Source organism: Erpetoichthys calabaricus, chromosome 11, assembly GCF_900747795.2.
Source record: "Erpetoichthys calabaricus chromosome 11, fErpCal1.3, whole genome shotgun sequence".
Lineage (NCBI taxonomy): Eukaryota > Metazoa > Chordata > Cladistia > Polypteriformes > Polypteridae > Erpetoichthys > Erpetoichthys calabaricus.
This window is the reverse complement of record NC_041404.2, coordinates 42756128-42772551: the sequence shown is the minus strand read 5'-3', so window position 1 is coordinate 42772551 and position 16424 is coordinate 42756128. Positions and strand designations below refer to the sequence as shown.

Here is a 16424-nt window from a genome sequence, read left to right as displayed (position 1 = left end):
CAGCACAACATTGCTAGGTGTGCACCTTCTCCTTAGTCCAAAAAAGCACAGAAGTGATTGTCCTTCCAGCCACACATGAGAAGGACTTGCTTATATAGACAGTATGTTGTCTTGTCGGACTGTATCAGCTCAGACCACATTTCCCTATAACTGAGAAAATCATTGCAGTGTCTATCCCTACCATGTAGGGACTCTACAGGAAACACTACCAAAACAGGTGCACCAAAATTACCAAAGAGACCACACTCATGTAAAGCTTTTATCCCACAAAGCCTTTCGACTCATAAATGATGATCAGTCTGATAATACTTTGGTTGTCTCTTAATACAAACATTGCAAGAAGCTGGTGGTTCTCTTGCCTCATGTTGTTATTCTACTTGTTATTATTAACATATGTTGTCTCTTTATTGTTAAACTTAATTAGGCTGGGTGACAAACTTTAGCTTTGCTGTGCACTGCTGTGTTTGTAGTTTCAAATCAAATAATCAAAACTTTGAACCTTGAAATAATCACAGTTTAGCGTAGAGCATCTAACCTTACATTCATTTTCTGCCATACAGACTCATTTTCTATGACTATGCTAGTAGCTGTTTTGGTTGTGAGTCTGTTCAATTTACTTTAATTAATTTAACAGAGTTTTTTAACATTGCACATTTTTTTCAATAAGCTGTTTTAGTGGGATTTTAAAAATGTGGAATTTTATAATATTTGTGAAGCTCACTGGATAACAGTCTGCATTGGTGTAGTTTCACAGTTGGTTTTTGATTACATGTCTTGCTGCTTCTTTGATGGCAATATGATTAGAAAATGTCAAGGTAGTTACTAAATCAATGTGTATTTTTAATGTAAGTAAAGAAAACATTTGTGTATATCTTTTGAAAACATTCTCTTGCCTTACTTTACTTATTAATGCAGAACTTTCCTGTTATAGGGACAAGTTTAATCACCCAAAAAATCTAAACAAAGGGGACATTATTGCAATATTCAAAATAGGACTTTTTTAATGATTTTTCTGTTATGCATTCTTTTTCATTTTTATGCATTTCTGTAATTAAAATTGGGTCTCGATATTTTGGCAAGGCATATGGCAATATGTTCAAAGCTGCCTGCAACTTTTAAAAAGGAGTTGAGAAACTGTTATGGAATTGTTTATAGTACTAATGCTGTTTTATTGTCATCTACTGTTGACTTGTCTTCATTTTAGAAAAAGCAGCATATTTTTAAAGTGTTTATGCAACTATTATTATATTTATTATTAATCCTCTTTGTGCAAAAGGGTGCATAAGGCATCTATGATTTTCCTCCCTCTGGTCATGTCTCGATCTAAGTGTTTCTGCTTCACCCCATGTTAGATCCATCTTCTTCAGCTCATTTTTTGCAGTTCACTCCCAGGTTGTTTTTAGGCCAGCCTTGTTTGTGCTTTCCTGAGTGGTATCCACTCTTAAATATATGGTGTTCTTGTCCATTCTGAGGACATAGCCAAACCATCTTTAGCTTCAGTGCTTTATGTCCAGCATCACACTCTGGCTCATAGTTTTCTTGTAAAAGTCTTCATTTCAGATCTTCTCGGGCAAGAAGATACAACTGATCTTCCTGAGACATACATTGAGGAAGACGTGAATCTTATTAATGCAAATAATGGTTGTTTTATTGAATTTTTAGGAAGTCTTAATTTCCTCCTCTTCTTCTGTCTTCAAAACATGAGTTCTACTTAGTACTGTATAATGTCCCAAGTCACTCATCATTAATCACTAATCACTTTTCACTTGTCAATCATTACTTATATATCAGTATATTTATTTGTTTGTTTGTTTTATTACAATTTGCTTTTACTACAGAATCTTTAATAATGGTCATTTTTCTAATAATTGTATATTTAAAATCAATTTCATATACTTTGATTAATTTGCAATGGCCTTAAAATAAGTAGAACCTGTACAAATTTTTTTGTAGGATTATCATTGTGTGTTTTTTTTTTTTTTTTCGCCATGTAAAAAATGTTGGTGTGTTGTAGTTCTGATTCATAAAAGCACCAGGAATGGGAGGATTTTTACCAAAAAACAAAAGTTATATTAGGGGGAATTGATGAATGTGGCCTGCCAGGCAAATTTTAAAGTGTGGTGTGCGCAGTTTAGGTTATTTCTACAGATAATGTGGCTGCTCTCTTTTTATGATATTACCATTTGTCATGGAAAAGATTTGAAAGAATGATCAGTGCATATTTAAGAAAATGGCTGGGAGCCCCCAGATGTCTAAGTACAAATACCTTGTATGGCAAGGGGACTCTTAGGAGTTACCAATACCCAGCTTGGTGGAGGAATTCAAGTGCACAAAAGCAAGATTGTACTTAATATTGTCTCATTCAAAAGATGTGATAATAAGAAAGGCCAAAATTTTGATTCCAAACGACACAAATGGGACCCACTTATGGTGCTATTGCAGCTTCTCAAGGGAAAACAAGGTCAGGTGGGTTAATTTGGGAATGCCTGGAGAAGAGAAGGGTTAAAGTGAGGAAATTGTGTGAGATGGAGTCAGATAGGGTTAGGATCCTAATTGGAGCTATTTATGATATGTTCCCATCTCCAAAAAAATTTAATGGTGTGGACAGGGGCTAACCCAATGTATGTGTTTGTGTGCAGGGACTGGCTTTATTTCAATATATCCAATCCAGCTGTAAGGTTAGTTTTGAGGCCAAAGAAGATACACGTGAGGCACAATAAAGTGTTGTCATGTGTTGCTGCAGCAGTAGGAAGAACGAAAGAAAGGGAGTAAATTCAGGAAAGGAGGTAAAAGAAATTAAGCAAGTATTTGTCAAAGAAGGGGAGAACAATGGGCCCAATTAGTGTAATTAAACAACTAGGGGGTCAAGTAAGTGCGATAAATGATTAGGTGTGTAGATCTTAACACAAGATTAGTTGTACCAAACAGGATAATTCCAAGTAGCTACAGGCCAGACATGGTGTCTTGGTCATAAAAATAAATGTATAGTGTACTCTGTTGAATTAATGGTGCCATGGTAAGGATATGTTTGAAATTGCACATGAGAGGAAGAATGTACAATATGCTGGTTTGGCTGCTGACGCCACCTGGAGAGGGTTGGACTGTGCATGTGCAGGCAAATGAAATAAGCTGCTGCTGAACTGTGTAGCCGAACCAGTAACACCACTGTTAATAGAGATTGTTTTTACAATGAAGCAAATTATGGAAGTAGTTAAAATACTGGTTAGTGTGGTGGTGGAAGCAAGTCGGTGGATATGGTTAAGGCGACATTATACAGAGTGGAGATAAGATGACTAAATCTTTCTTTTTCTAAAGAGATTTGATTTTATTTGTGTTATAAAAGGTACTTTTAAATTGGATTGGTGTGCTTTAAGCTATGTTTGTTTTAGTGCTTTTAATGGTACTTTTAATTTTGTACATTAGTGCATTTTTATTGTACAAATGACATTGTGCTATGGGCAGGGTGTGTAGATTGAAATTTTAAGATGTAATGATTTTTAAGATGTTATTGATATTTTATGGAAGCTTAGATGGGATAGATAAGACTGAGTGGTTTTAATAAGGTGATTTAGGCAAAAAAAGTCAGAGCCTGTCTAGCACTACTTTTGATTTGAGTCCCCTCAGAGGGTCATTGAGAAATGCTTGGAGTTTGAAACTATTTTGTCCAACACTGAATGGAGTTTAACTCTGAGGTTGCCAGAATGGTCCCATACAGGGTAGAATTGGTGTTTCATCAGGTTAATAATTATTTATTGATAGAGGTACTTTCATAGTTTGTTTATTATGTGTAAACCTAGTATAAATATAAATAAATAAAGGGGGAAGTGTTTAGAAGTTTCTGAGCCTCAGTCACCTGGAAAGGAGAGGGGTGTGTGTGAGACTACTGAAACCTTCTCAGTGTTGTGGGCCTTAAAAGCATTGAAACACTATCTGAGAGAGGGGGACCCACCTGATGACATCGGTGTTTCTCCTAGGTGACTGTTATTTAGCCAAATTGCAATAATAATGTAGCATAGCGTATTGCAAAATGAAAGTACAGCACTGTAAATTTGGGAAAGGTGGGAGAACATCCTCTGAGTCAGCTGTCCTGTGCAATGAACTATGTATATGAAAATAAACAGCAACTCCATTTATGAGGAAAAGGGTATGTCTGTTCATATGGGTTATATGTGGGCATTTCTTTTTTCTGGCAACTATGAAAACATCTGTGGAAAACACAAAATGTACCATCTTGTGGTGAGTTGTTGATAGGAAAAATTACATTTTTTGAAATTACAAGTGCAATTTAAATGAGATTCTAAACATTGCAAGTATTAGCAATATTTAAATGCATGTATTTTATATGGATTTTGTGTGTGTATATGTATGTACAATATTTATGTATGTGTATATATATATATAAATATATATAAATATATATATATATAAAAAACGAACCACACGCCGTGGCGCAACGTTAGGGGCATCGCCTCTAGCGCTGCCATCCGAGGTTCGATTCCCGAGAGGGAGTGGAGCGGAGTGTGTACACCTGATGAGCCCAGAATGAGGGCGAAACACGTGTCGTGTACTCTTTGCATTTATTTGACAGTAAACTATTTCAACCATATATATATATATATAGTATATATATATATATATATATATATATATATATATATTATATATAGTATACAGTACGTATAAGTATATATTTATGTGTGCATTTTTAAATAATTGTGTTATTTCTTGCTTTTAAGATGTCTGACATGACATTTTGTAGCATTTTGGTGTTAACACTTGCAAAGACATGTTAAAGTCCTTTGCTTAATCAATGCTTTAATTCTGCTGTATATGTACATCTATAAAACATGCATTATTAGAAATGGCATGATTACAGGAAGATTTTCTCTATTTAATACACATTAAATAATTAAATCACAGTACTAAAAAACATACTAAACCTATACAAATGTTTTTAAAATGATTCATAATAGTTTCCTGAAGTAATTTGCTTGTTTTGGGTGTTAAAAGAATATTTCTTGGAATTTTGAAAATAATGTGGCCAGATTTAATAGCAATTAAATCCTTCCACTTTTTTTAGAAGCAAGCACAAAATACGAAAGGATGAGCTCACTAGCTCTATATAAAATTTCAACAGTCATCTTCTAAATATAACTCACAGTACTACTTATATTTTTTACCCTAGTTTTCATTTCACTTGTATTATTTGCTCCTTATCAGTAGTCCGCTTTCAGTTTCCTTGCTTGTTGTCATGCCAGCTGAAAGAGAGTCGCGTGAGTACCGCTCGCGGGAGCTGTCCAGCATTTCAGCATTACAATGATTCTAAACAAATAACCAAGCCATAGTGCGCATTGCAAAATGCAGAAGTAAACTTAATGAAGCTGCTGCTTTACAAATGCTATGCAGGTTTTACATTTTTTTAAAGTCTTGACTTATTCCTTTGCATCTGATTGTACCTTATAAATGTATATATGAACGTATATATCCTGTCACTTTGTTCGAGAAAAAAATCTTTTATTTGCCACTTTTAGTTTTAACTTTAAAATGCCTGCAATGGATTTTAACCGTGAGTAATACAACATGTTGTTTATGTTTTGAGTGGGAAACATCATAACCAATAAAGAACATTTTAAAAAATGTTTTTTGTGAAGTTTTTTGAATGCAAGATTTAAAGACAGAAAACTGTCACATTTATGGCACACGCCCATATTTGGACACAAACACACACACACCTGCACAGTCCCAATTTAAATCAGAAAGCTTTATGTTCACATAACGGATATGCCATCAGACAGTGATTCTGCTGTGGAACAGCAATTCTATCAACTGGAACATCCATTATAAATGGGTAGATTAAAAATATGACTTTTAAATCGAACAATGTAACTACAATTTATATTTTAAATATTGTACATTTACTCTATTGGGCTTCTATACAGAATTAATCTTCGGACATATTTAATCATTTATTAAATTGTATCACAAGGTGATATTTTATAATCATCACATTTTAGAAATATGAATGAGATACACAATACATTTTTAATGTCATCTTCAAATATCAGAAATAAATGCTCAATACTTTTTAAAAAACATGGTCATTTTGCAAGATATTTCTGATACTTCCAATTGACATCATTCTAATTAAAGAATTAAAATTTTCTCTTGTCAATTCAATATCGTACAATTGCATTTTCTTGTTATCTTTAGCATTACTTTCCACAGATTAAACCAAATGACTGATGTTTCCCTTGGTGAAATTCTGTACTTCTTATTTCCTTGTTTAAAATACTGATTGAAAACAATTATTAAATGTTAAATATATTCACTAATATTTTGGTTACTATATTGTGTGATTTGAGCTTACATAAACTTCCCATTATAAAAAGTCCTAAATAACCTGCATTATTTAATTTGAAGCACATGTGTTGGGCATCGTAGTGGCATACCTGTTCTTGATTCAATTGGAAAATTACAGAAATAAAACAGTTATAAATTAAATGTTGGTATTTAGAATGAATCAATGGTATTCTATTTCCAAACAAAAGTGCATTTGTAAAACTTTGAAAGGCACTTTATAAATTATATATTAATATTATTATTATCAATAACTGTTAAAGGTAGGAATAAGTTACGTGTTACTTAAAAGTTTCTGTCTTCTGTAAATATTTGTTTTTAAACTGCTGAAACATCTCAGCAAGCTGTGGGATTTGCATTACAGCTTCAATTATTATGTTTTTCTCACATAGGTATTCTTCCTTCCTTCATTAGTTTATCTTTATATTTTGTTGTTCCTTCATTCACGAAAATAGAGATTAAAGTTCTCGCTTACAGATTCATACTAAAAAATTACATGTTTTTGCTACTATTTATACTTGACATACCAATTTATCTCAGTCTATCTTCTAAAAGTATACATCTCATAAAAATGCATTAAGTTAAAATGTATAATGGTTTTCAACAGTAATAACAGTAATGTGACTTGTCTTCAATGGCTCATTGTTTACTTTAAGAGATAGATAGATAGATAGATAGATAGATAGATAGATAGATAGATAGATAGATAGATAGATAGATAGATAGATAGATAGATAGATAGATAGATAGATAGATAGATAGATAGAGATATAGATAGATAGATGCTGAATAATTAATTGGCTGAAGGCACTCAGTGTTAGAATGTCAGAGAGAAGATATGCAGCATTGTTCATAATGGCACTCAGTTTTGTTTTAATTCTCTCCTCCTTTAACACCTCCAGGGAGTCCAAAGTGTGTGGTACAACAGAGCTTTCCCTTTTAATTAGCTTGTTAATTAGGTGTGCCTCTCTTGAACTGATGTTACCAATCCAGCACAACACAGCATAGAAAATCGCAGTGGCCATCACAAAGTTTTTGAAGATGTGAAGGATTTCACTGCTCACGTTAAAGGAATGCGGTCTCCTGAGGGAACTGAGTCTGCTCTGCCCTTTCTTATATAGTTCTTCTGTGTTCCAAGACCAGTCCAATCTGTCATTAATGTAGACCCCCAAATATCTGTAGGACTGGACCACCTCTACATTCCCTCTCTGAATAGTGACCGGACACAGAGTCTTTTTGGTGCTGTGAAAATCAACAAGCAGTTCCTTTTGTTTTGCTGATGATAAGTTGCAGACAATTTTCTTTGCACCATGAAACAAAGTTCTCCACGTGACTCATCTCCTCTGTCTAGTCCACTTTATCAATACACCGCATAAGTGCAGAGTCATCTGTGAATTTCTGCAAGTGATATGACCTGGTGTTATATTTATAGTCTTAGATGTAAAGAGAGAAGAAGGCAGGACTGTTCCTTGTGCTGCTCTAATGTTGCTGAGGTGAACAGACAGAGAGAGCGAGGAGAGGCTGGCAGCAGGAGCTCATTACAGTGCATTGCTGCACCCACCACACAGCAAACCAGCTGGATTGAGATCTGCGTGCAATGGGTGACACCTCAGCACCACACTGAACAGGGTGTACAGACTTTATATAATTACATAACATGGCAGTGTGTATGATGTCAAAGCTTAGAATTGAGACTTTAAAAAAAGTATGAACATAAAAAACAATGTTGTGTTAGGTTCTCGCTTTGCTTTTACCACATTTTTATGAGTGAATCACACACAAAAAATAAGGCAAAAACACCAGAAGATAAATATCCAAGATGAATGTTTTTGTTTTACAATTCTACCTTGACTAGCATCATAAAAGGGTGGAGAATATTTCTTACAAATGTATTTTTTGAGCAAAATCAGTCGCAGTCTACATTCTGTCTACTGCATTTTCTTTAAATGTGGTGTTTTTAAATGAAAATGTGAAAATGATATCACATCACATTAGTATTTTTACTTTTTTTTCAAAGTATGTCCATTGAAGGCGGCACGGTGGCGCAGTGGTAGTGCTGCTGCCTCGCAGTTAGGAGACCCGGGTTCGCTTTCCGGGTCCTCCCTGCGTGGAGTTTGCATGTTCTCCCCGTGTCTGCGTGGGTTTCCTCCGGGTGCTCCGGTTTCCTCCTACAGTCCAAAGACATGCAGGTTAGGTGGGTTGGTGATTCTACATTGGCCCTAGTGTGTGCTTGGTGTGTGGGTGTGTTTGTGTGTGTCCTGCGGTGGGTTGGCACCCTGCCCGTGATTGGTTCCTGCCTTGTGCCCTGTGTTGGCTGGGATTGGCTCCAGCAGACCCCCATGACCCTGTTTTCGGATTCATCGGGTTGGAAAATGGATGGATGGATATGTCCATTGAAACTAACAGAACCTGAAAACATACATGACATAAATGTTGCTCGGCAGGCACACATAAGCAGAAAAATTCTTAAAGGGATGGCAATGCCACCAGCCAAATGATTTAATGAAAATGGAAGCAGGCAATATATTATTTTCCTTTTACACTTGTGTGCAGCATTCAAATTACACAAAAAATGCAATTTAGATGCATACAGGTAACAAGTTCCTTGGAGAGCAACTCATCTACTGTATATCTGTAATTTTTGAATGTGGTTTTCTTAAATGAAAAGTTACCAGTCAGGAAATTAGGAATTGTAATGAGCAGAATATAATTATGGAAGGACTGCTTAATAAGCACAAACAAATCTAAGTGTGATTAGAGTCTGTGTTTTCACCCATCCACCTTACAATACTAAGCCAGTGTTTTCAAAACTATATGGATCTGGAGAACGTTTTGTAAAGTCTCAATTTTCAGGGGCAAAAAACGCTAAGGCATTGTGGAAAAACAAGAATATTTATGTTTTTAAAAGAACATAGCAGTGTAGCCCTAGCCTCAGTATCGTTTAATAAATTTAAACAAAATATGTCTTCATGCACTGACTTGAAAGTTCTTAGAGAGTACTCAATACTCATTGATAGTTGATTCTAATTAGTCAGTGCACATTACTCAAAGAGCTACATTACATTTCTGAAGAACTGGCAACTTTACTTTAGCCGTGGCAGTTTTGCTTCATTTTAAAGATTTAATTAACATTTATAATTTTTTACATTATGAAAATAGCCATTAATTTTACAATGTAAAACTTTTAAATAGGGAAAGTAAACAATTTTAAAATGTAAAAGCACTGAAATGAAAGTACAGACCAATATAATATTTTAAAAAAATTTTAATCCATAAAAAATATATTCTATTTATGTGGAAAAATCATAACAGAAGGAAATCCATCCATCCATCCATCCATTTTCTAACCCGCTGAATCCGAACACAGGGTCACGGGGGTCTGCTGGAGCCAATCCCAGCCAACACAGGGCACAAGGCAGGAAACAATCCTGGGCAGGGTGCCAACCCACCGCAGGACACCCACAAACACACCAAGCACACACTAGGGCCAATGTAGAATCACCAATCCACCTAACCTGCATGTCTTTGGACTGCGGGAGGAAACCGGAGCGTCCGGAGGAAACCAATGCAGACACGGGGAGAACATGCAAACTCCATGCTGGGAGGACCCCGCGAAGCGAACCCGGGTCTCCTAACTGCGAGGCAGCAGCACTACCACTGCGCCACCCTCAGAAGGAAATCATGTTTTGCATTTCATTTTACTGCAGAGAAAAGCCAAGCAAAATGACACCTTTTATTGGCTAACTAAAAAGATTACAATATGCAAGCTTTCGAGTCAACTCAGGCCCCTTCTTCAGGCAAGATGTAATCTGCAGCTAACTGTTTAAAGAAAAGATGCTGTTTGTTGACCGTTTCCAATTTGCTTTAATCCACTGTCATGTGATAACCAATAAAATATATTCTCTAACTTTAAACAGCAACCTTATAATCAGCTGAACATAAAATGATTATATATACTGCATATATGTTGCCGTTTCTTCAATATTTCTTTTAATTAAACTGCACCAAGGTTCCATTAAGTGTGTGTGGTTGCCCTACAGAGTAGGATGCATTTTTTTTAGAACTTCCACATTATTCTTTCTGGGCAGTGAATTTTAAATTTTCATACAGTATTTGCATAAGGGACCGCCCCCATTTTACCATATTGTTCCTGGTGATCCCACACACTTTTGCACAATTGGGGAAAACTTAAACAATTAGCAAACTAACTTCTCCCCGAGTGTTGAAGACTGTTTGAGGTAATGGAAGCTGATTTATGGCCGGTTGTTTTGCCAAACTGTCAAACCTGTGGCACACCGTACAGCACACCATACATCACAAAAGCAAACTTTACTTCTCCACAAGTCACAACTTATTTAAATGTTGAATTTTTTTCAATGTATAAAATTAACTGTCATTGCAAGTTTGTCATTGATTGCTGTTATTTCACTAAAGCAGACTTAATACTGATCTGTGCTTCTGAGAGCCTTTTTGATGGTTTACTGATTGGTAAATTTTTTACAGTATGCATTTAACCGTACAGTAAAATCCACATTGCTAGTGTAAAATGCTGCAAACAAACAATAGTATGCAGTTTTAAAAAGTTATTTTTTAGATATTGTCACCATATTTTTTTTGATAAAATTCTAGCAATCAAAACTGTCAGTTTTCATTTAATGTAAATATAACTTTTTTCTTTTTACAAATCAGTGTTACTGTTAATTTATATGCAATATCTATTTTCTTTCATGTAAGTATAACTATTTTGAGGTGACTACAAATACAAGGAAAGTTTATTTATATCATTACATTATTTAAAAAAATATCAAAGCAAACTGTTTATTTCCATAATTGAATGAGTGCTATCTGTTCTTATGAGCCGCACATGATTGCCAGTTTAGCCCACTCATAGTCCTGAAAATTGTTGTGTCCTCAGAGACCAAGTGCTTAACTCAGCATAAATGTCAGCACTGTACTCTTGATTATTGCACTTCAAGTGGAACATAAGGAAGCATACCTTTATGGACAAGCTCTAATCTTAACCACTTTGGAAATGTGTAATGTTCAAGTAAATTCTTTCTCTGACAAAACAACATGTTTCAGATTCTGTTTTTGAGGATTACTTTATAAAACATTTCCAAAGTGTCATTAACATTGATGTGTGCATTCACAGAAGAGATTTTCAGCTTAACTGTGTCATTTAATTTAAAGCTGTCAATGTAAACTCGCATCACAATTCTTACTACTAATAATAATTCTTTACATTTATATAGTGCTTTTCTCACTACTCAAAGCACTCAGCGATTGCAAGTTAAGGGCCCAACAGAGCAGAGTCTCTTTTGGCATTTATGGGATTCGGACAGATCCCTAGCCTCAGAGCCACCACTTCTGCCACTACTATCTACTACTATTTAATTAACTAATAATAATCCAAGTAAAATTTACTGTAAATTCATCATATGTCTATTAATCCTCTCATATCAAAATATTATTCTAATATAGTTGCTGTTTGCATACATATCAAAAGTAGTTGATATAAAGAAGACTCACTCATCACCCACTAAAACAAACTCTTTATGTAGTCAAAAAAAGCACAAGTATATAATAATGATTAATTTAATTCAGACTGTGAATGGCAAGTGATACTTTCATCAAAGGAAACACTAGTATATATTTTTTATATTTAAACATTGCAGATAATGAAACTCTACAGTTGCAACCATTTAGAAGCAGGACGAAAACCCACACAACCTCTCAAATTATGCAGATCATGTAATTAGTACACTATGGACTAAACATTAAGCACATGAAGCTACCAATAACAACACAAACTTCCATTCATACATATACTGTACTTTCCAACTGATCATGGTTTCAATATACTATATGGCCTGTTACCAGACTCTTATATCTATTCTAAAGATCGCTGGGCACAACTCAGGAACCAATCCAGTTATTGTCTGTTTTTTCCTGCATTGTTATCACTCTTTAATTTAATATTGTTTTTTGTATCAGTATACTTCTGCTAGAGTATGTGAATTTCCCCTTGGGATTAATAAAGTATCTATCTATCTATCTATCTATCTATCTATCTATCTATCTATCTATCTATCTATCTATCTATCTATCTATCTATCTATCTATCTATCTATCTATCTAAATCATTATGGCATAAATGTTATCACATGACATAACAACCAGCACATTCACATACACTAGACCTTCAGCATTTTAGCAGTGCCAATCAAACTTACTAGCAAGTTCTGAGAGAGCAAACCAAGAATTGAATGATTCTGGGAGACAAAAAATAAAAAAATAAAAAAAAAACAAAACAGTAAACTCTAAAGATATTTGGCTTACTGGATTTTTTTACTTTATGAATAGGCCATTTTCAATTAAAATGGTAGATGAAGTAATTGCACTACCGTACTTTAACACAAGGTGTCACTGCCCTCCAGCTTTACAAAAATCCCAAGTCTAAAAATCTTTAAGCCCTTCCCTCATTTTCTGTCAATATCTTTCAGAAATCTGTACAAGAAAACGACATACGATGATTTTTGCATTTCACAGCCTATAAGCCTAGGATAGGCTTATTTAGTTAAAACTGCATCACATTCGGCAGATTGTGGATTTGTGTGGATTTAACAACTACGTGCATCAGAAAACTATTATTTAAAATATGCCAACAATGAGGGGATTGCGTGGCTTCAAACAGACGGCGCTTTTTTCGGCACTCGTTTTCTGCTTTTGGAAATACTCATTTGCCTATCTTCGCTATTCTGTTCCGGAGGAGTCAGCGTCAGGGACGATTATCGGGAACATTATAAAGGATTTGGGACTGGATGTTAAAAATATTGAAGGCCGAGGTTTCCGTGTCATTTCTGGATTCAAAGAGCAGCTGCTGCAGGTAAATCATAAAACCGGAGTCCTTTTTGTAAATGAAATCCTTGACAGAGAAATGTTATGCGATGAGGACAAACCTTGTTTCTTAGACGTTAAAATAATTATAGAGAATCCTTTGGAAATACATCAAGCTGAAATTGAAATTATAGATATAAACGATAACTCGCCGGCCTTTATAGGCAAGAACAAAATCCTGGAAATTTCTGAATCCACTCCAGTCGGCTCACGATTCACTTTAGAGGGGGCTGTTGATCCCGATTCTGGGGCGAATTCATTAAAATCCTATCAGCTGAATCAAAACGATAATTTCATTCTTCAGGTAAAGGAAGGAAGTAAAAGAAATAAAATCCCAGTTTTAGTTTTACAGAAACCTTTGGACAGAGAACTGAAAGCAAAATATAATCTTTTGTTAACGGCCTTTGATGGAGGGAACCCTCCCAGATCTGCAAACATGAATATTACTGTAATGGTCGGAGACATTAATGACAATGCTCCAGTTTTTGCTGAAGAAATGTACTCTGTAACACTGGAGGAAAATGTTCTTCTAGGGACACTTGTCGTACAGGTGAACGCTTCAGATTTGGATGAAGGCAGTAATGGGGAGATTTTTTATTCTTTTGACGAATCTGTTCAAAACATAGTTAATGAATTATTTGAGTTGGATGCGTATACTGGTGAAATAAGAGTTAAAGGTGTGATAGATTTCGAAGAAAAACAATTTTATGAGATTGAAATAAAAGCTACAGACAGAGGACATATACTACTGAGCAGTCAGTGCACTGCGTTAATTAAAATTAAAGACATGAACGATAACGCACCCGTCATAGAAATAACATCACTAACGAGTTCTATAACGGAAGATGTGAAACCAGGTACAGTAGTTGGACTAATAAGTATTAGGGATTTTGACTCTGGTGTAAATTCTAAAATAGCATGTACCTGCTCTGATAACTTGCCTTTTGAGTTGAAGCAGTCATTTCGAGAAAATCTCTATTCTTTGGTAACAAAATCACGTTTGGACCGGGAGTCCGTACCTCAATATAACATAACAATTACTGCTAAGGATTTCGGGAATCCTTCTTTGTCATCTCATAAAACTGCTGTTGTTAACGTGTTAGATGTAAATGATAACAGTCCTCGATTTTTGCAAAATCCTTATGTTTTCTATATCTTGGAAAATAACACTCCCGGAGCCTCGATTTTGTCAGTTAGTGCAGTAGATGAGGACACGAATGAGAATGCTCTTATCACTTACTATATGCGGGAAAATGAAGCAGTGGAGAAGTCCGTGGTGCCTTTTCTGAGTATAAATTCTAATAATGGACAAGTGTTTAGTTTTACAAGTTTTGACTTCGAGGAACTGAAAAGTTTTACATTCATGGTCGTAGCTAAAGACTCCGGGACGCCTTCACTCAGCAGTAATGTGACTGTTAACGTTTTTATCTTGGATGAAAATGACAATCCCCCAGTGGTCGTGTTTCCTTTGACCCTGAATGGAACGGCAGTTGTGCAAGAGACTATTCCAAGAAACGTTAAAGCGGGCTATTTAATCACAAGGATCCGAGCCTACGATGCCGATGTCGGATATAACGCATGGCTTTCGTTTTCCCTGGAGGAGGCTACTGATTCCTCACTTTTCAGTGTGGGACGCCATACCGGAGACGTTAGGACTCGTCGGACAATAACCGAGTCTGATGTCACAGTACAGAAGATCACTATATTGGTTAAAGACAGCGGAAGCATTTCTTTCTCTGCTTCTGCAACAGTAATTGTGACTGCTGCTGAAAATACGGAAGCGCATGCGTTGTCTGAAGTTAAAAGGAGCACAACTGAAGAAGAACAAGACAATCAAATGACATTTTACTTGATTATCCTTTTGAGCTCTGTGTCCTTTTTATTCATCTTTACTATCATCGCTTTGATTGCTTTCCAATGTCACAGAGCACATCGCAATTTATTAGGTACAAACTATTTAGGTGACGTAAACTACGCAGAAGTGAGTGACTCGCTTTTTCATAGTCATCAGTACCAGACTGCCGAAAAACGATTCGTGTTTGTCGAACCAGGAATGAATAAAGATTCGGTGGTGGACTTGGGGAGCAATGCAAACACTCTCGTATTTTCTGATGGTGGAGTTAAAATTGCACAAATGGTAAGTGATCGTAATTTATCCCTAAAATTGTTACTGTAACAGATATATTTTTTTTTTGTAAAAAATACTGTTTTTTGAATTCGCAACTATAGTATCACAGAATCAGTCATTTTCAGCCTCACTCTTGGCATGTTAGTTTAATTTCATAATATGAACTGTTTAATACCATTTACTGTTATGCAAACATCTTCACTGCTCATTAGGCACCTTTACAAACATACTTTCAGCCCTGGCAGGAGATGCTCTTTGGCTCTTCCTTCTGTTTGTTAAATGAATTGCTAAACAGAACAGTGATAGATGTTCAGAAAGAAATGTTTGCCTTATTCAAAAAGGTAAGAAATCCATCCATCCATCCATTTTCCAACCCGCTGAATCCGAACACAGGGTCACGGGGGTCTGCTGGCGCCAATCCCAGCCAACATAGGGCACAAGGCAGGAACCAATCCCGGGCAGGGTGCCAACCCACCGCAGAAGGTAAGAAATCAATATGTGCATATTACATAAAAAAAACATGAATCGTGTTTTAGCCTTGCCATTCATACACCAGATAGACCCTTGAAAGTGCCTTTGGCTTATCTACAGCAGTAAAATAAATTTTCTGCAATATCAAAACATTTTTCCTGAGATCAGAAATTTCTGAAGTAGAAAGTACTGCAATAGTTCTCTTTAAGGGACAGAATAAAATTGAAATTTAATCTGTTGCAAATAATCTAATATGTCAATTTCTAACAGACAGTCTCATTTGTGTTTAATTTGCTGTTTGAAAAATTGAAATTTATTTAACAGATATTTCAGCATTACTGCGGTGGGCTGGTGCCCTGCCTGGAGTTTGTTTCCTGCCTTGCGCCCTGTGTTGGCTGGGATTGGCTCCAGCAGAATCCCGTGACCCTGTAGTTAGGATAATAATAATTCTTTGCCTTTATATAGCGCTTTTCTCACTACTCAAAGCGCTTAGCAATTGCAGGTTAAGGGCCTTACTCAAGGGCCCAACAGAGTAGAGTCCCTTTTGGCATTTTACGGGATTCGAACTGGC

At 35.7% G+C, this 16424-nt stretch overlaps 1 protein-coding gene across 36 annotated transcripts in view; it reads left to right on the top strand.

The window, feature by feature from the left end:
- LOC114660357 (protocadherin alpha-C2-like) overlaps nucleotides 1-16424 on the top strand; it is a 480950-nt gene that overhangs the window by 296394 nt on the left and 168132 nt on the right. For 5 of the 36 annotated variants that reach the window (XM_051934038.1, XM_051934068.1, XM_051934052.1 and 2 more), the window contains exon 2: nucleotides 13244-15391. The exons of 28 other annotated variants lie outside the window; for them this stretch is intronic. In XM_051934038.1, coding sequence (XP_051789998.1) covers nucleotides 13244-15391 — 2148 coding nt within the window. The remainder of the gene's footprint in view (nucleotides 1-13243; nucleotides 15392-16424) is intronic. 3 more of the 36 variants (XM_051934042.1, XM_051934036.1, XM_051934037.1) reach the window with 1 other exon arrangement.